This window comes from Pleuronectes platessa, chromosome 3, assembly GCF_947347685.1.
Source record: "Pleuronectes platessa chromosome 3, fPlePla1.1, whole genome shotgun sequence".
NCBI classification, from domain to species: domain Eukaryota; kingdom Metazoa; phylum Chordata; class Actinopteri; order Pleuronectiformes; family Pleuronectidae; genus Pleuronectes; species Pleuronectes platessa.
This window is the reverse complement of record NC_070628.1, coordinates 21,003,200-21,023,613: the sequence shown is the minus strand read 5'-3', so window position 1 is coordinate 21,023,613 and position 20,414 is coordinate 21,003,200. Positions and strand designations below refer to the sequence as shown.

The following is a 20,414-nucleotide window of genomic DNA, read 5'->3' as shown; positions in this document are numbered from 1 at the left end:
AATGTGCAAACTCCAAGTGCCTCAAACAATGTGGAAATGGTGGCAGTTACTCTATCACCATCTAGTGGTTGGTTACTGTCAAAACCATAGACTGTAAATAAAGATGGACGGTAGGACGGCTCCCCAAAGGTGAAGCCGACGTATCTTGATCGTCCCCTGGTGGCTGGCTGCAGCACAGGTCATAAATCCGGCCCCCATGTTATTAGAGGAATGGGACATGGATGGAAATAATTATTTCTCAAAGATGGTTATTGTATGTAGTTCTTATCGCAGTGGTGTTTATTCATCTGTAAAATGTTCAAGTAGATTTGGTTTTAATTGATGTTATAAAAGTCCTGAGACTGAGATAGGTCACTACATCCCCTAATCACTACTGCCAAGATGGTAGCGTTCCTTTATTAGATATTTTTGGCTTCATTTCTTCATGGTGGGACTAAGTGGATACTCATCATCCATCTTTATTTAAAGGCTATGGTCAAAATAGTCAGTATAGTCAATATCTATATGCCTCTAATCGACTTTGTCCTTCTGCTTTTCATCCTTTGCCTCAATCTGTCAAATTCAACACCAACAATTGACAACATGGTCGCAATCAACAATGTCTGAAACAAAGTGTCCTTGTGCTGTCATTTTTTGCATTTCTATCTATGTGCGTGCGTGTGTGTGTGTGTGTGTGTGTGTGTATATGTATTTAGAATGCAGTATTACTGAGCGCTGGCCTCCCACACCCCTGCGTATGACATCCAGAGAGACAAGCTGTCCAGTCATAACAGAAGAAAGCCACCAACTAAGTCGCATCACACGACTGTACAGCCAACAAACGCACAAAGGATCAGCGACACTCCGACAATCAGTGGACGTCTGGTGGAAAAGTAAGTTTCCTTGAGTTTTGTTGGAAATTTTGAATTTATTGGTAAATATCTTTGATGAAAACCATCACACCTGGACCAGATTTAAGGCTGATATTTATTCATATATCTTATTATTGAATTTCAACATTATATGTTTAATACATTTTTAAATGATTTGAATTATTACCTATGCTGTATTATAAAATTTCTAAGTTTAGTAAATGAATAAGCTGAAAACAATGTCATCATTACATATTTATGTGTTAAACGGGGAAGGATACTGAGGAAAAGAAGAGAATCAATCTCAAAAACCCACATCTCACTGAATAATTGACCGGATGTTTATTTACTTTATTCACTAAACTCTCAGGCAATTCCTCAGACGAGACAAAGGACAAGACAAGCATCTGGATTTTCTTCTAAAGTGTCTTCACTGATCATGGCATCAACAGGTCTCCAGCTGCTGGGCCTGATTCTAACCGTGCTGGGTTGGGTGTTCGGGGCGTTGGTGTGCGCCGCTCCGCTGTGGCGTGTGTCTGCCTTCGTGGGCGGAGAGCTGGTGATCGCCCAGGTGCTGTGGGAGGGACTGTGGATGAACTGCCTGTCGCAGACCACAGGCCAGATCCAGTGTAAGACCTATGACTCCACCCTGGCCCTGCCCTCATCCGGCCAGGCGGCCCGGGGCCTCACCGTCCTCTCCCTGCTCCTCTGCCTTCTGGCCCTCATGCTTGGGGTCGCTGGGGCCAAGTGCACTCACTGCATGGGCGATGCTAACCAGGCCTCCAAGGCTCGGCTGGCCAGGTTATCAGGGGTGCTCTTCCTCGTGGCTGGCCTTGCCTACTTGATACCCATCTGTTGGACGGCCCATGCCATCATCAGGGACTTCTATGACCCAAACGTTGCAGCTCCCCTAAAGAGAGAGCTGGGACCGGCGTTGTACCTCGGCTGGGGGGCCAGTCTGCTGCTCCTGGTGGGGGGCTCGCTGCTGCACGTTGGGTCTTCTCCACCAGGAGGAAGGGTGCTGCCTGTTTTAGGTGGAGCGACAAAGGACAACCCACATACTGGGGCAGCAGGAGAGGGGAAGCAACCGGAAAAATCGTTTGTATGAGATCATTTATTGGACATGCGAGTTATGATCAAACTCAGAGGTCATGTCCTCGTCAGGCAAACTTCTAGAAACTGCAACAACACGACATACAAGGGGATTATGAGCCTGTAATGTGTTATATGTGTTATATGATCCAGCTGAGTTTGTTTAAGTTATAATGTGTATTTCATTATACTTTTCACATGATTAACTTCATAGCAACAGGTTTGTAATAGAATAAACATTCATTAAAGGCTTTGTGTCAGTGTGGGAGTAGAAGTGGATTGTGGGAGGATTGTAGATATTTTGATAATTACAATTGTGTGTGACTTACATTTCTTAAATTCCACTCTGCCTCTGCTTGTGTTTGTGTGTGTGTATGTGCGTGTGTGTGTGTGTGGGCGGTCTGTGTACAGAAGGCCAGTGTACATGGTACATCTGTGTGTGCTGGTGTTTTCTCTGAATATGAGTGGGCAGTGTGGTGCTTGTTTATTTACTTGTTCTGCACTTTTTAATATTTCAAGGCAAATTTACTCTTATATTTCAACCCTTTCTTATTGGTTTATTCTTTTGTTCTTGTTTACAGTTTTTGTTTTTTTGTGGTTTTCTGTGCCCTGTTTGATATGAGTTTAAACACTCCTACAGCCTTACTTTTACCACTTTTATTTGACGGCCATATGAAAAATAAATAATTCATATGATATATTATGTTTATAGATATGTTGTGTATTTTTTATCCATCACAATTTGCGCTAGTACTCATTTCGTTAATTTGAGAGAAAGAGGGAGTTTTACTTTACTTTTTACTATTATTATAATATGATAATGTTTATTCCTTAAATAATATTTACTACGTGTGATCTTGCATTTTTCCATTTAGTTCTTTTGTCAGTGATGTTTCTACTCAATAAATATATGTTTGTTTTCTCGTACAACTGGTTTTCTTGAAAGTGAATCTCTTATGCTAAAATGTATAGTATATACATTCAGAAATGATCATCCCTGCAGACGAACAATAGATCCCCGGTGATGTTTTGAAGGACTGTGAAACACTGGGGAATTCCTCTCTTTCTGATCATCTTAATTTTCAATATTTACAATAGATGTCAAACTAGTTCTGTAGCTGTTTATTTATTGAAAATAGAAATGGATTGCTTGGTAAAGTTCATATACGAGTCTGTGTTTCTCGGAGTAATGATAAACACATGAGTAATGATGGTAGTCTACTGCACTTACTCATCCATCATGGTCCAACTTGCCCCTTACACTTGTATTGACTCTTTTCCTTTCGTTTCATAACACAGTCTCAATTGATCTTGTTGAGTCAAGGTCACTAGAGATATTCTAACCAATTTCATGTTTCAGTGGTGGTTCAAAGGTTTTTCTAAAGCAGGTGGCATAATAATAAAGCTTAGAAAATAACAATTCTTAGGAAATTTATGTAGTTATTGTTAGTGAGTAACTAGTTTATTCAGGGGCAAATCCGATTTAAGTTCGTGACAGTACCCCCCTGCATCTGCCCCTGGATCTGCACCTGGATCTGCCCCTGGATCTGCACCTGGATCTGCACCTGTGTTCTGTCTTTTATCTACCACTGTGGTTTGTTACCAGGAAGATGTTTCACTTTGCTCCAGTCTTATTTTTGCCCCACAGAAAATGGGAACAACACGCACATTCAGTCAAGTGTGTGTGCTGGATTAACACATACAAAAACAGTGTACAAGTGTCAATAAACCTATAGGCTACAAGTGTGGTTGCCACAAAATAACATGTTACTGTCTCAGAGGAATGAGAGAAAACGATCACATCATAAAAAGCCACTTGACAGCTAGAAATGTATTTCAGTGGACATATCCTATGGTCTGATTCCAAAGCACTTTGTGTTGTGACAGCAGACAAATTACACTGGGGGGCAGTAGACACTACAGGACTCTGTAATGTGCTCTCTCTAATGTAAAGATGTGTCACATGCAGAGCACATACATTCGCCAAGGCCCAACAGTCCCCTTAAATTCAGTGAAGCAGCACCAAATTGCACAAACTCATAGATATCAATAATTAAAACCATTCCCTCCTAAATTTATGAATACGGCAAAAAACACCAGGCTGCAATGTTAACGAAAGCGAAAGTGAAATAAAAACAGGATCTTCCCTTTTGTTCAAATCCAGTTCAAAATTGAACGGGATCTTTTTTGGACCCATCCTTCTGCAAAGTTTTGTGTAATTCCGTGAAGTTGTTTTTGTGTTACCCTGCTGACGAACGTAACCCCTGTGGTTTGAGGTATTCATGTATGTAAATAAAAGGGTGGACATATCATGTAAATACTTTGCAATAAAGCTAACATCTTTTGTCAACTCCTTTGCATTTGATGTTACGGCTGTAGTTAAAATGTTCTGCTTGAAGATGTCAGTGCGATTTTTTAATTGAACATATGAAATCATTTGGTCTTTTTTCCTCTGCACTTTGGACAGGTCTGATCTGTCCCCCTCAGAGCCCTGAGTGTTGCCTTGTGATACAGTTCATTTTGTTTTGTTGACTACCCAGCTCTACTGTAGCTGTTCCACCAAAGTAAAATGTTTCTATCTGTGAATAAGACAAAAACTGAGGCAGAATAAAACTGCCTCTACGTGACACCACAAGTCCATGAGTCGAGGTGAATAGATAATATTTTGCTCACTTATCACAGAAACTGACAAAACATGGTGCCCTGATATTGGCGTCCCCATGCATTCTTGTCAGACAGATTCAGTCGTCCAGACGGGTGATGACAAGAAGACCTGAGGGCTCTCTGGACTGTGCCAAACATTCCTCTGTGTTGGACAGGAACTGGCAATGTTGCTGCTTGAGGCCTTAGACAATTTGATGAGTTAACAATGAAATCAAGATACAGCAGGATAAAAGTGACTTCACTTGGCAGAATATGTGATTTAACTTTAAACATACTCAATATTTATAGTGAATCAAAAGAATCAAGTGAAAATCCACACTCTACACACTATTCTGTCCGGTTTACATGAAACTGATATGTGTTCTGTCAGCAAACTCCTTTAATGAACTGTAACACCCACTCCTCCCAGTGAGTTAAGACGCCATTCATGTACTGGTGCAACCTGTACTTCCATGAAATGTAACAGTAATAATTTTGTCTGTTTTGCAGATCTCATTTTTGTGCTGGGGTTTCAACTTCACTCACCCCCACTGATGACATCTCACAAATCAAATTTCCTTCAAATGATTTTGAGGTAGTTGTCAGCAAATAGTGGCCCATGGGCCAAATGGGGCCCTCCAACAAAGATGTTTGACCCCTGAAAGAATGCTAAATTGATCCGTTTTCATATGGTTTGCCTAATTCTTTTGCAAAAACAAGCAATATCTTGTACCTCAAACACAATTAGTTATCAAAGCATGATAGATATAAGATATAAATGAAACATGTTTACGAAGTGTGGATATTCCTGGAATTTATAGCCTCTTAAAGCAACACTACACATGTGGTGATTGTGATAATATCCTGCATTCACACAAGCTGCTTTCAGACATTCTTTGAACTCCGAGAACCAGTCCACTGGTAAAATATCAGCAGAAAGTCCGAAGGAGCCAATGTGAGAATAAAGCAGAAGACCCTCTGCAGGATTCGCTGTGATTCAGTGGCTGTGATATTTTATTTTAAAAGAGAACAAATAAGGATGAAAAAGTGGTGCCGTACATATAAAAGACACCGATGAAGATGCCAATAGTTTTTGGTGATTAGAGCCAATGCCTGTGTCAATGTGCTGTACGCAGCTTAAGCATTATTGTAAGTCGCTTTGGATAAAAGCGTCAGCCAAATGAAATGTAAAAACACAACGTCTGATCTCCGCAGCAGAAGTATTGTTTCTTCCTTCCACTTCCTGTTGCACCACAGCTCAGCTGAACGCTCGGGAAATGTCTGTGCTGTTGAGAGCACGTCTGAGCGGACATTGATTGTTGTTGATGTGTGAAAGGCAGACTCAAACCCCATTTCTGCAGACATCCTCCCGAGGTCATGTCTAAAAACGACCAGCAGCCCTTCCGCAGAAAGTCTAGGGATTCTCCCGAGCTCAGTGCATGTATGAAAGCAGCACTGGTTACCTTGAAACATCTCAACAGCTGCTTGTTGGTCATTTTTAATGCTTCATGTATGATCTCACCTCACTGTAACATCACAGCGGAACAAGTTCGTCACAGAACGTTTTCCTTCAAAATGTGTGTTTTTCATGGTGACGTTTCTGCGCGCTTGGGAATGTGGAGCAATCTCCTCTTAAAGAGACAGGGGCCATGTCCGTCGGTCTGCAGCAGAGGGGAGGGCACGTGTGGCTTTAAGAATCCGCCTGACAGTTCCCCACCCCTGGTGCCCCCCCCCCCCCCCCCCCCCCCCCCCCACACACACACACACACACACGCGCACACAACCTTTGAATCGTCTGGCCCGGGGTCGAGTAGGCAGCTCCGACGTCCACGGTGGCAATTGGCTGCGCTCCTCTCTTGTGTCTTCAGCTGCTTCCTATTGCGCTTCGCGGCTCCACCACGGCAAACAGCGCGCACACGCACATTTCACGTGCAGACACGCGCATCATGTGGCGTGTGCGCGCGCGATGCCACTGCAGCTCAAAGTCCTCCGGAGCGCGGTGCACTCTCCCGTCGGTCGTGTGTGAGGATTGAACCCCCAGCAGGCCACTGACAGCTGCGGCACCATCACGGTCCTGCACAGGCCGGGCAGCGCACACACGCAGCCGGGCAGCGAGGCGAGTCGAGCCGGGTGCTGCGCGGAAGGAAGTCGCCGCTGTACAGAGCTCGCAGCGCATCGGAAGACCGCAGAGGACGAGCACGATGACGGAGAAGCGCATGTCGAGGTGGTACTTCGGGGGGCTGGCGTCGTGCGGAGCCGCCTGCTGCACGCACCCCCTGGATCTGATCAAGGTGAGGGGGGGAGGTGAGGGGGGCACTCCTGGTCCTCTGGGGTGTGGAGGAGCGCAGGCCTGGACACCAGCGTGCAGCTGTTTGCAGCTGTGGTCACATAAGGACAGACTCGTGTAGCTTCTAATGTTACTGCATGGTTTTTAAATATCATTATGTGTCGCCTTTAGATTCCCTGAGCCTTCTTTGGTGGTCATTGAAGGCTGCAGTTAACATTCAGGGCACTGGTGAACCAGTGCCAAGCTGGTTAGTCCAGCTGACTCATTCTGTTAATAACTGTGGGAGATAAAATAAAGTTACTGTTGAATGTAATGTTTGATCCCAGGCACATGTCCCAGTGTAGATTACATTCAGTAGTAATGGTTTGATTGCTAGACCACAACAACTGGGGGATACTTAGCCCCCCCAATTTGCAGCCTGTCATCGCCGGGCAGCAGGTGTGTGTGTGTGTGTGTGTGTGTGTGTGTGTGTGTGTGTGTGTGTGTGTGTGTGTGTGTGTGTGTGTGTGTGTGTGTGTGTGTGTGTGTGTGTGTGTGTGTGTGTGTGTGTGTGTGTGTGTGTGTGTGTGTGTGTGTGTGTGTGTGTGTGTGTGTGTGACCTCTTAAGGTCCTTGTCCAGTACAAACACTGACCTTGCCAGGACCAGTTGACCTCACAGGGGTCAAACTCTGGTCTTAAGGAGGCAACACTTCCTTTCTGAAGTTCTGGTTAAAGTTAGATGTGAAATGTGGTTAGGTTAAGGTTAGAGCTGGGTTATGAATTGGTCATGGTAAAGGTAATGAGATTTTTGTTGGCTGTCCACAATGAATAGGAGTATAATTAATGTCCAAATAAGGATAGTTAATAGCTGTGTGTGTGTTTTTTCCTGAAGTATCTTGTTTATATTGTAATGTTACAATGTCAGTTGTAATAGAGTATTGTCAAATGCAAAGCCTATGTGGACCTCAGGAAGAAAAGGTGCATCAATGCTGTAGATAATTCTAATAATTGACACTTTTGTTTAATCAAATATAAACGTATGGCTGTCCGTCAGTAGCTTGTTTAGAAGTTTGAAGGTTAAGCCTTGGTTTACGGTTTTGTTTTGAATAAGGTTGAGTTGAGGCCAAGGTTTGGGGTTAGGCATTGATATGTGATGGGGAATGCATTATGACAAGTGTCCTCACAAAGATATAAATACAAATATGTGTGAGGTCTAAACTTTTACCTTTCTATTTAATGCCAAAATCCTCACTCACTATTACTTGTACCTCTCTTATGGCTGCTCTGAAGGCAGCAGCAGCAGCACACGGCCCTGATAACACAGAACTGGTCCTCAGGAAGTCATGTGCTTTGTAATTACGCAGGCACAGTCAGTAATCAGCACTTTTCTGTAAGAATGTCTGCTGGACTGCTTCTCGTCTGCTGTAACTTGCTTGTTAGCTGCTGATGCCATTTAAAATCGTAGTAACAAAGGCCCACCACAGGCCCATCAGTCCTGGGTGACATCTTGGGGCCCAGTTGGGGTCTTGCCTCCTGATCCAGAGCCACTGGCTGCAGCGTTCTGCAGTCCCTGATGTTTCTTTTATGGTCTGGTGCAGTGCTTATATGTTGAGTCCCAGGTCAACTTGATGGTGGATGATTCAATAAAACCCCTGCAGCTAACCTCCTCAGGTGTCAACTGTCTTTTGACTGTGTTTTTTTTTTTTTTTATGCATTAAAATAAAAAACAATTGTAGTAACATGTCCTTCAGGATGAATGAAACGTAGCTGTTCATGTGTCATTCCGAAAAAAACTTGTTCTGACATTTTTTTATGTAGGTGCAGAATTTTGCACTTTCCTAATTACAATTAATGATGATTTTAAAATTTATGAAATATAAAATGCAATGATTAATAATATGAATTATCCTTAAGAATTTGATAGGGCCTCCAACCGTAGGTGCTCGGGCCTTAAAAGGCCAATCTCAAACATCAGTACAGCTGGAAGCATGCTTCTTCACATTCAGGCAAGCTGTGTGCCGAGCCAGCTAAGAACCTGAAACCTATTTCAGAATCAGGCCATTGCCTCAGAGAGGTCACATTGTTGTATACTATGTATGATAAGCCTGTGGCCCTCGAACAATGTTATAAAATTGAAATGGCCTTGATAAGAAACAGTTCCCCACCCCTGGTGCAGATGACAAACAGTTGGACTGTAACACATTCTCTATTTTGTTGACTCTACTCCAGTTGATTCGATTTTAATTTAACTAAAAAGACAACGACACGGCTACAAATTCCAACTCAACGTCACCACAGCTCAGAGTCATCGTTTTTCTTTACATTTATTATGTAAGCTATTTCATCAATTTTGCCAGGTCCTCTAAAATCAACGAAGCCTGTCTGCCGAAGACAGTAAAATCTTTATGGATGTTTTAATGGCCACCGACATGGTTCGGATTTATCATGGTGCGGCTCATGGTCACAGAAAGAGGGAGTGTGAGGGAGAGAGGTAGAGTGAGACAAAGAGCAGTGTCTTTATTGGCTTTTCTGCCACTATTTATTTGACATCTGCAGAAGGGGAGAGAAGGGATAACATGCTGCAAACAGGACGTGGGCTGATATGAATCCAGGTTTGCAGCCGTATGGCTTCAGCTTTGATAAATGATAAGCTCCGTTGTGCTGTACAGAGCGTGCTGAACAAAAGAATGTGTTACTTTCCAAATACCTACATATTGCTTTGTGTCTGCTCATGTTGCTCAACACCATTCAAACGTAAGTAGCTAATGTAACAGCCAAGTGAGAAGGGTTGCTGTTGTTTGATGAAGGCCACAACAAAATTGGGTCAAAATCAATATTACTACATAAAGGTACCTTTAGCGAGAGAGGTTGTTTATTAAAAGAAATATATAAAACACAAACAAATTTGCTTCAAAACTCCCTGGGAATTTGAGAGTTGAGTTTTTCAGTCAGGGGTAGGCTCCCTTTTAACTGTCAGGAGCCATTTCAATTGTATGACCTCCCTCCTGGGCCATACTGAATTATTACACATATCAGACTAATCCCTCAAATGCTCTGGCTCGAAACGCGGCCGGGTGATCTAGCAAGGAACATGGTTGAAACCAGACAGTTTGTGAATGGATGCACTGGGGAAAGTATTTATTGAATTAACCGACATGGGCAAAATGTCCTCATTCATTATCACAGTAAACTATAGCACAGTGCCTGCGTTAACTGTTGACACTTGAGTGTTCTGGTAACACTGGTGGTAGATAATTACATGAATTTTGAGGTTGGCTAGGGTTACTTCATTGAAATAAGTCATTTATATGTTCCTCTACAAGTGGTTAGAGTTGGTTGCTGCTCCTCTGAAGCTACTACTCTACTTTGTGCAAAACTCCTACAGGCATTTAGTGAGAGATTTACATGAAAAGTAAAAAAAAGGAACTGAACATCTTTGTTAAGCCGTTGAATGTGGAATTAGCTGATGTGCCTGAAACCCTAAAACAATTATCAAGGAGTTACAAAGCAAAGATGAGCTCATATCTAAGTAAACCTGTGAAGTACTGTTTATCATTGTCATCTTCATTGTCAGAGCAAACTTGCTTTCACATATTAAAACAAAATTCAGCTTTGCAACTTCTCCCCATAATGCTTGAATCCGGAAATGTCCTGAATGAACCAGTGTGGATGTATGTGCACTTGTGCTCTGTAATTTGGCTAAGGTCAATATCAGAATATCAATAATTAACAAATATAAAAGATAAGGCAAATGCATGCAACAAAATGGTCAAAGTGATGTTCAAGGCAGCAAGCATAGGATGTCTCTTTTGGGTCATTTCAAATAGCCGAGCTACTCCTGATTATGATCAAACGTCCATGAAGCTTTGTTGAAAACATTCAACCCACATGATGTATTTACACTCCGACGGGAACGTTTGCTTTGTCCCTGTTGCCGGACGATGGGAAGGATGGTGACTCAGCTCAAACAGCATACAAAGCTTAATGGCTTCATAGTGCTCTAGACATACGGCATTACCTTACCTGCTAAATTTAGAAAGCCAGACTGAAGCGTAATTTACAGAAGAAGATACTTATGTGAAAGTGGTTTTCAGCAGAGACGAAGGGCTAGACTAAACACACATCACTCAGAGAAAAGTGCCCAGTCACATTTTACTGAGTTTCCCCTTGTTGCCAACGAAGAAATCTATTCCCAAATCAGAGATGCCAATCTCTTGTTGTCCTACACTGATGCAGCAGAGTTGCTAAACAAGATTTTGTAGACCTCATGTAAAAGCCCAGTTTTTAGGCCAGATGCTTATCAATACATCTGGGTGTAATATTTCACCACTGTGTGTGTGTGCTTAACTTGCTTGTCGCTCAATAGGACTTTGTCTTAGAACATTCTTTTGGTTCCCTCTATTTCTTAAAGAAATTGTATTTATTTTTTCACTGTGAAACAAGTGTTAGCAAGTCTTATAATTATTGGAGGTTTGAGGTGTTATTATCAATTCATGCAGCCATTTGTTTTTGTACCGCCCAGTAGTTCTCATAGATCTCAATCTCTAAATGGTGACGGATGCTTTAGTTTGATTTATCAAAACCAATAACTACATGGTGAAACCAGGGTGTAGGTGTGGGTCAGTCTTGGTGATAAAAGCAATTGTGTTGTGAAACAGAGGAAATTATTAAAAGAATGATGAATTGAATCAGGCAGCCGTTAACAGTGGAAGAAGGAGAGGAGGGACACTGTGTTAACAAGTGCTGAGTGGCCTTCAGATCCAGATGAGAATAGAGGACAATGGCCATGCTGTGGAGCAGCTGACCTCCCCTGACAAGGAAAACACACACACACACACACACACACACACACACACACACACACACACACACACACACACACACACACACACACACACACACTAATTGTGCTTGTATTGTAACTTACCTACTCATGATGACTCAGCTTACTCACCACAGATCCCTCTGAGGCTGAGCTCTCTCACGTCTGTAAAATGTTGATTTAGTGATTAAGTAATGCAGTTCTGCAGCAGTATTGCAGATATTTAGTGTTGTGATGCACTTAGGAGCGTGTTGATATTTTAACAAGGGCCTCTCAGATTCCCCACAAGCAGGAACAAGTTGTAAAAAAAGTTGCTGTGTCAGCCACAGCAGGGTCACGTGTCTGTCTTTGTCTGCAGACTGGTGTCAGTGTTCTGTCAACTACAGTGCCTCACTGGTATGACATTAATTCCTTGCATGTGACTTTCTTTCCAGGTACACCTGCAGACACAGCAGGAGGTGAAGAAGAGGATGCTGGGGATGGCCATCCACGTGGTGAAGAATGACGGAGTGCTGGCTCTCTACAATGGCCTCTCTGCTTCCCTCTGCAGACAGGTGTGTATGTGTGTGGATTATCACTCTGTCATTATGTGTGACCCAGGCATAACAGCTTCTCTTCTTCTTCTGACTCCTGCAACACCAATACCAATTAAACTTCTACTACTACTATCACTGCAACTACTTACTACTAATACTATCGTTATTACTAGTACTTATATAACAATAACAATAATAATAATAATAATAATAATAATAATAATAATAAATGATCATAACAAAGCTACAGGAACTGTACACAGTTGAAACAGGAATCGGATTAAATTCTACATTAAAGACTACATTAAAGCGTTATAAACCACTCACCAATTATTTAAAAACAACAATTAACAAACATATAAGACATCTGGACATGAACCAGTGTCCTAAGCATGTTAGGGTTATTAAAATGTTATACCATATTTCATACAGGGAGGCAGTTCAAAGTGCTTTACATAAAAGAATGAGTCAGTCCCCTTCTGAGAGCACATTTAAATTCTGCTTTTGCATTCTCATGAGATTCAACAAGATTCACGTGTTGTTTCGCCCAATAACAAAAAAGTACACACACAGAGATTATAGATACTGTGGAATGCTGAATACATAGATTAGACAGGTAGTTTTACTGACTGCAGTGTGTTTAGCTGTTCTGTAAGTGTTGCAGGTTATTTACATTATGACTGGAAGGAGTCAGACAAGTTGAGTAAGTGGATGATGAAGAGAGGGAGAAGTTTGAACCTGTAAATGGTGCATCCTGATCATGTTTCAGTATGTTGCCAGAGGCGCTTCCAAGTGGCTGAAAAAAAGAAACTGTTGATTCATTCCCTCTCCTCTCCTCTCCTCTCCTCTCCTCTCCTCTCCTCTCCTCTCCTCAGATGTCCTATTCCCTCACCAGGTTTGCCATCTATGAGACGGTGAGGGACATGATGGGTAGCACAAGCCAGGGCCCAATGCCCTTCTACCAGAAGGTCCTGCTGGGAGCCTTTGGAGGTGCGAGCACTCTTGTACTTCTATCTTGAGCCGTTTTCAGACATGAAATCCTGACATTTTCCACAGAATTGGGTTTATATTTTCACCAATGAACCACGTAGTATGTGATTTTCCGCTCTGACACGTTCACAACAACACAGAAAGTTTGAGTTTTCAGGTGACGGGTGGTGCAGCCGACAGAGGCAGGATGTAACGTATTCCTTCTGCTGCCAAGATCACATGTTTTTTAATCCGCAACCTTGGCCTTTATCACCAAAATTTATTGAATCTTGTTTTTTTAAGTTTACATCTCTGGCGGTGTCTTCTTCATTTATCGTTTTCCGTTTTGTTTTTTCCGTCCGTCACGTGTTAGAAACGTCATCAACATACACTCGCTTATGGTGAATCCTCCAGAGAATCTCTTGCTTTGTTCTCACATGGGCTCATCTGGACATTATTCCGAGTTTTTACTAGAGGGCTCGAGAAGAGTCTTGAGCCTCTGACTTGCCCGGTTTGGATCTCACATACAGCCCCTCTGGACAATGTCAGACTGTCGGTGCAGTTCAGTGCATGTCAAAGCTGAATGTCGCTTTTGTGAGGATGCTCATTGGCATAATGCTTTTCCTAGCCCCTTACCTCAACTTTAACAATCACAACTTGCACAACCGACCTAAATGTCAGTCTGTAAAGTCTATGCTCCAAATGTTCTTCGTAAAGATATATGTGCAAGCAGACACATGCCTGCACCTACACATGCAGTATCACCCATGCAGGATTGTGTTTCAACAGGTTTCACTGGTGGGTTTGTCGGAACACCAGCAGACCTGGTGAATGTCAGGTAAGACTCCATGACAGTGTTCAAACTGGCATTAATGTATATACACAATTCCTGCAATTAAGTGCTTTATAATTTATTATTTTTTGCCTATGGTCAAAAACAACAATATTAGTAAAAAATATCTGAACTCTTTTTGGCTTCTAGGATGCAGAATGATATGAAACTAGCACCTGAGCTGAGGAGGAAGTGAGTGTCGTAACTTTATTCTGTCACGTTAGATATCCTCCGTCTTTCCCTGTGATATAACGCTGATGTTTTTCTTATTTCCTGTAGCTACAAACATGCTGTGGATGGGCTCTACAGAGTCCTCACAGAAGGTAAATCCTATCGGGTATAACTTCACACATGCCACACTGATCACTCCTGTCTGATCTGTGACCTGTGTCCTGTCCAACAGAGGGTGTGAGGAATCTGTTCTCAGGAGCCACCATGGCCGCCAGCAGAGGAGCCCTGGTCACCGTTGGACAGGTCAGTCACATCAATCACAGACTGCTGAGAGGTGGACATTATAAGCTGGGACCTTTTGTTGGTTTAATGTGAAACCGTGTGAGTTAAAAAGTTAATAAACAGCTTTCGAGCTTGAGAGAAACCAGGAGGATTCTTCAACCAGTGAACAGCAATGTCTGTTTCTTTGTTTGAATAATCTGCTGTGTGTGTTCTACCTGATGTAATCACAGCTTCAGTAGATTTGTTTAAAAACACTTTAATACCTTTATTAGCGATGTTAAGGTGTGTATCAAATTTAGAATCCATGTATAAGTTAATAATGGAAATAATTGAATTCAACAGAATTCAATTAAAGTTACATTTATCAATACTGAGTCAGTTTCCTATATGAATAGGCTACTTTTTTTTTGGACTGTAACTTTACAGCTCAGGTTTGGAGGAAGTTTGCCGACGTCACGGGTTAGGGTTAGGGTCGTCCTAAGGAGTTTGAACGACCTGCATAGGTGGCCGGTGTCGAAGTTTGGTACAAATATTCACTTAGACTCAAAGATGAACTGATTACATTTTGGCGCTTTTTTGAGCTACCACTACCTCAGTGAGCCATGTACTGAAAATTGTGAACTGGACACTGACATTTGTGCAGTGCTTTTGACAGAATTCTTTACATACAGAATGTAAAGGCATAATACATGTAGGCCAACTCTTGAAGAGTGTAATTCCAGGATCATATGACCATAGTGTCCCTAGACACCAAACCAGAACACAGATAGAGACCTGAGCCATGTTTACACCTGGACAATGCTTAGTTGAATGAAAGACTTTTGAAATTACACACATTTTTCTCTGTCTCGTGTTTCTTTTTCTCACCATCAGTTGGCGTGTTATGACCAGGCCAAGCAGCTTGTGTTGGGAACGGGGATGATGGGAGATAACATGCTCACACACTTTCTGTCCAGCTTCATTGCTGTAAGTATCAGGTTTTATAAATTTGTGTGCAGTGGAATCCTGACTGCTAACAAGGCCCCTTCTGTCGGCTGACCCCTGCTTGTGTGAACCCTTTCTCTTTAGGGAGGCTGTGCTACGTTCCTGTGTCAACCTCTGGATGTGATGAAGACGAGACTGATGAATTCAAAGGGAGAGTACACGGTGAGAAGATCCCTCTTCATTTTCTCCTCTAATCGCTCCATTCCTCTCTATTTCTGCGTATCCCTCCTCTTCATGTTTCATAAGGTCATCATTCTCACCCAGCCTGTCTCTCTCTTCAGGGGGTGGCACATTGCATACGTGAAACTGCCAAGCTAGGACCGCTTGCATTTTACAAGGTAAAAAAAAACACTCCTTCATACTATACATGATTGTCGTTCTTTAGTACTAATTAATCAGGATTTCTTTAGAGTAGGATGCTTTGATTCATATTGGTCCCTGTCTGTGCCACAGCAGTGAAAGAAAAGACCTCAGTTCAAGGCAGTAACAGGTGCTGCAACACTATGATGTATTTATTTAATTACATAGAGATAAATAATTTTAGTAAATTACTGTAGCTTCATCTTAACTCAGTCAAACCAAAATAAGTGGTGAGAAGAGAATGATCTGCCCTTTGCAGGACAGTGCAGGTATTAAACTATGCAAATAAATAATCAATCCTGCAGGATCTTGCTAATGAGCCTATGAGAGCTGCTGTTGCTGACTGCAGTGGCAGATCGAGGACTTTTTTTAATTCGGGGCCATTAAGGGGCCACAGTTAACACATAGGAGCCAATTAAATGTCCTACGTTCCATGCAAGTCCTGCTTCAGTAAAGTAATTTAGCACTCCTTACCTTTTTCACTCTCAGCTCTAAAGCTTTGGGGAAACACATCACTGAATATATTTAGAAAATTGCTTCTTGTTCAAGCACAGTGTTCTTCCAAAAAGAATAGAAAATAAAAAATGTCATCAAATTTAGATCCATGAATTTCCCTAAAAAATTTACAAAAATGATAAAAAAATATCCTATCTTACAATGTTAAAGAAATTGGGACATTTTAATTGGGATCCTCCCCCTGATCTGGCTCTGCACCAAACTTTATGGTTTCTCCCCTGACCCACACCACATCCTCCCACTGGGCTTCATGGTCATATGTCCCAAAGTATCTGTGTGATCTGAACATACCCATAACCTTGTTGCTGGAGGCAGTGATTTAAAGTCAGTTTCTAGCGATGCATACATTTGTCTTAGAAGCTTTAGGTTGAGAATTACATGTAACAATGCAATGTTGTATATTCCTACAGGGTCTCGCCCCAGCAGGGATCCGCCTGATTCCCCACACAGTGCTCACCTTCCTCTTCCTGGAGCAGCTCAAGAAGAACTTTGGCATTCGCATCATCTCCTGAGCACTCTCCGCAGGGTGGGGGGGGGGGCACACTGTGCGTGTGCTAAGGCTCCCCCTTTTGCTCTACCTCTGTGTCACAGCAAGACACTAAGGGATTTTGATGACGGTGAGCAACAGCGGCTGGAAGGGATGAATACTGGAACAAACAGATGAGTCCTTCTGCTCGGAAGGAGCCGTCCTGTTGATTTTTAGGTTGACCTTCAAAATTTAGAAAGGAGATTAAATTGAGCTCTAGATGTTAACGTAGTCGTCCATTATAATTTCTAGTAGAGTTAAATGCGTGTCTGGATGAGATGATTTGAGTTGGGGGACCACCGTTATTCCTCGACCTTGATGATGACAGACTAACTGCTGATCAGATAATGTGATTTATGTTCTAATCTCTGCACTCGGTGCATTAATCCAAAGTAGTGTGCAGCGCCTTCAGAGCCCACACCAGGTGATTGGCACTTGTAGACTGCGGGTTATATTGTCTTTGCAGTTTCGTATTTGTCGAGTGTTAGAAGCGTCATCAACAGGCTCCCTCGCTCGCTGTGAACTTTCCAAACATTTTTCCAGTTGTATTTTCACATCGGCTCACCCAGACATTTTCCGTTCTGTAAAATGTCTGGAGCAACTGACTCGGGCATTTGCGTTCCCACATACAGCCTTCAGTGCATGTCTGGAAACGGCTTTATCGCCCTCTGCAACACTTGATTGTTTTCAAATGAGGCCAAGACATTGTGTGTGATTTACTTGTGTAGTTGTCAACAAAGTGTAGCCTTGACATCAGTGCCGTGCCGTTCTTACCAAACTATAATAATTCCAGAGAGCCATTGGTGAAACATGACTGATGCAGCTGTTATGGAACTACATAGTAATCATTCCCAGCAGTGCTGACCAAATGTGATGCACCCTGGATTTTACTTTTTTTTTTTGCCTTCTCCTCGCCTAACTATTATTTTTTAAATTTCGGATTCTCCTTTACTTCATTCCTTTATTCCACCGCTGCTATGATTTCACTCTTAAGTTTCAGGGAAGAGGACCAAGCTTTTTTGTGTCGAGTTTTTAAGTGAGGAGGGACTTAGTGGGGAAACTGTGAAGCAGAGTGTTGAGGGTTCATTTGTCAGTGGCTCTTTTAAGTTTTCCAATTCTGCAGTGAAATTGCAAATGACCACTTGATATCTTTTAAAGTTCTTATACTGTTTGAATCCAGATGCCTGTAGAGAACTGCAGTACACTCCACGTGTACATGTAGCATTTTCATCTATCATGTTACTGTTTCATCTAGATGAGCGCATGTCAGACTTTATGACTCAGGATGCTACTCTCTTTTTAAAGGCACTTTAATGAAAATCTCTGTAAACCTACTGACTAACCTGCTGCGTAGAAACACCCGCTATAGACTTAAAAGTTCAAATTTAAGTCTAGTAGAAATAGAAATACATTTTTAAGTTGTTTTTGGATTGAACATGTTAGTGGTTCCATTTGAGGACGTTTTGTTGGCCCTTGACTTTATTTTCCATTATGACTTTGGTTCAGTGATAGGCATTCTCTGCGCTGTGCCTGCTCTGTATAGAGACCATGTCAAGTAACGTTGCCTTACAGTATGTCCTGCAGGGGGCAGTGTAACAATGTGTAAAGTATCCTGACTTGTGCATTCTAACAAGTCCTGCACCTTCATCCTAGGATACATTAAAAAAAAAGAGCCACAACGCCACTACATGATTGTGTTTGCCTGCATGTTGTTGTGTTGAATGATGAGTTCCTTTATAGTGCGAGGTTCTCGACTGTAGATCTGCCATACTACTGCTAAAGTTAACCCCAGCTTTATACATATGCATAGAAATGGAACTGGAGGGAACCGAAGTTCCGGGTGTTGGAATTAATATTTTCGAGATCAGTTACCAAGAATTTTGGAATTAAAATACTAATGGGAAATAATGTGTGTTTTATTGTTTTTATTTTGTGCTGTGTGTCCTGTCTTACATTACATAATCAGGCTATATATTTGTTTACGGTAGTGAGAGAGATTTCATCACCACACTCTTTTTTTTTTTTTTATAGAGGTCATGTTTTCTCCCATGCTTGTTTAGTATCTGCAGGACTATGACAAAAAGAACTGCACTGATAAAAAATAAGATAAAATCAAATAAGATGATCCCTTATCCGTGCCACCAAGGAGAAATGTGCCGTGTTACAGCAGCTACAAAGGGAATCTTGAAATACACATTCAAAATACAAATTAAGCACACAAGCTTAAAAAGTAGAAAAATGTGTACAATACGAGCAAATAAACAGTAAAGCATATTACACATGTAGAATATTGAAATTGTGTGAATAGAAATTGATTTTTGAACAGTTAAATTAGTTGTTAGACTGGGCGAAATATCTAAGGTGAATGTGGTTGTTGGAGAGATATTGGTCCAGAGAGGGAAATCCATTACATTTTGATGTGGATCCATAAAAAAAAAAATTGTTTTTAACACTTTTTAATTTCATCATTCCTATAAAAGACATTTTTCAAAAAAAAATTCTTTATCTCTCTCAGGAAACAGTGCATGGATCTTGATCTTGATAGATATTGTTCGCCACTGTAATTATTATTATTTTTGTCATTTCATGAATCATTTGCAGACCTTCTGGGTTTTGTCAAATCCATGATACAAAACCAACCCTGTGATCTTTGTGTTTCTGGTCTCTGCTGCCACAGGCTTATCACCACTGATGCTTGCATTGCCCTCATCAGAACAAGGACATGCTGTAGTTTTAGTTTTTTGCTCGATGGGTCCTTCACATAAGCCCACGGACTTAAGACCAGGACATAATTTGCAGAATTACTGTCTCGATAGCCTGCAGCACGTACCAGGACTGTCCACAGTTAAAGGGGGTGATAATCAGCTGTCGGGATAAATGGCAGCAATGCGACTAGGATCCTCTGCTTAGATGAAATGGCTGCACATTACCTCATTGATAGCATCAATCACATGCAAAGCAGAGATGACCTCTGACTGTATTCACCTCTATCTTCATCTTGGATGTGTGGGAATTCATGGGCCTAATGCCTCTGCTAATTTTTCTCATCGTTGTCAGGAGGGCTATTTTTGCACAGTCTTGGAACGCTGCCTGTACGTCCTGGGATATGGAAAATCCGTCTGTTGGCCTATTAACCGCGAAGTTCTTTCAGATATATTTGAACATAAACCATATCTGCCAAACTCATTAAATATCAAACCACTCAGTCTGCTGTCTCTATAAATGAAATATCTGGGGTCTCAATCATAACAAACACACTGATGCAACATCATTCAAAGATTTCATTACCTTACCAATTTTTTTTTTTAAAGTAGTCAGGTTAAGTTAAGTTTCATATTGTTTTTGGTAAAGCACTTCGATACTTGTTTTGAAAAGTGCTGTAAATATTATTTTACTAACTGAAGTTAAAAAAAATTGAAAAATTATAGAAATTGAAGCAAATCAAAGCTGTTTTCAAAATTTTAACTCTGGAAAATTTGTTAGTTCACATCAGACATGGTCACAACAGCAAAAAGTTCTGGAAGATTAATGCAAGAGGTGGCGCCTGAGTAGAACATTCAGGAG

General features: G+C 41.7%; 2 protein-coding genes across 2 annotated transcripts; both read left to right on the top strand.

Moving 5' to 3' along the window:
- The first annotated feature begins 1,290 nt into the window (after window positions 1–1,290).
- Window positions 1,291–2,070, top strand: LOC128436875 (claudin-9-like). The gene has a single exon (XM_053418779.1). The coding sequence runs from the start codon at window positions 1,291–1,293 to the stop codon at window positions 1,957–1,959; it is 669 nt and encodes a 222-aa protein (XP_053274754.1). The 3' UTR covers window positions 1,960–2,070.
- Window positions 2,071–6,731: 4,661 nt separating this feature from the next.
- Window positions 6,732–18,758, top strand: slc25a10b (solute carrier family 25 member 10b). Its single transcript, XM_053418728.1, has 11 exons — window positions 6,732–6,877; window positions 12,109–12,228; window positions 13,086–13,200; window positions 13,969–14,017; window positions 14,162–14,203; window positions 14,291–14,334; window positions 14,415–14,485; window positions 15,338–15,430; window positions 15,533–15,610; window positions 15,730–15,786; window positions 16,735–18,758. Exons 1-11 carry the CDS (start codon window positions 6,788–6,790, stop codon window positions 16,834–16,836), a joined length of 861 nt encoding a protein of 286 aa, XP_053274703.1. The 5' UTR covers window positions 6,732–6,787; the 3' UTR covers window positions 16,837–18,758.
- Window positions 18,759–20,414: the final 1,656 nt, after the last annotated feature.

Coding starts and splice junctions, on each gene's coding strand:
- LOC128436875 (XM_053418779.1), top strand. CDS start 1,291: ATGGCATCAACAGGTCTCCAGCTGCTGGGCCTGATTCTAACCGTGCTG.
- slc25a10b (XM_053418728.1), top strand. CDS start 6,788: ATGACGGAGAAGCGCATGTCGAGGTGGTACTTCGGGGGGCTGGCGTCG. Junction 13,201..13,968: donor CCTGCTGGGAGCCTTTGGAG/GTGCGAGCACTC, acceptor GTGTTTCAACAG/GTTTCACTGGTGGGTTTGTC. Junction 14,335..14,414: donor CTACAGAGTCCTCACAGAAG/GTAAATCCTATC, acceptor CCTGTCCAACAG/AGGGTGTGAGGAATCTGTTC.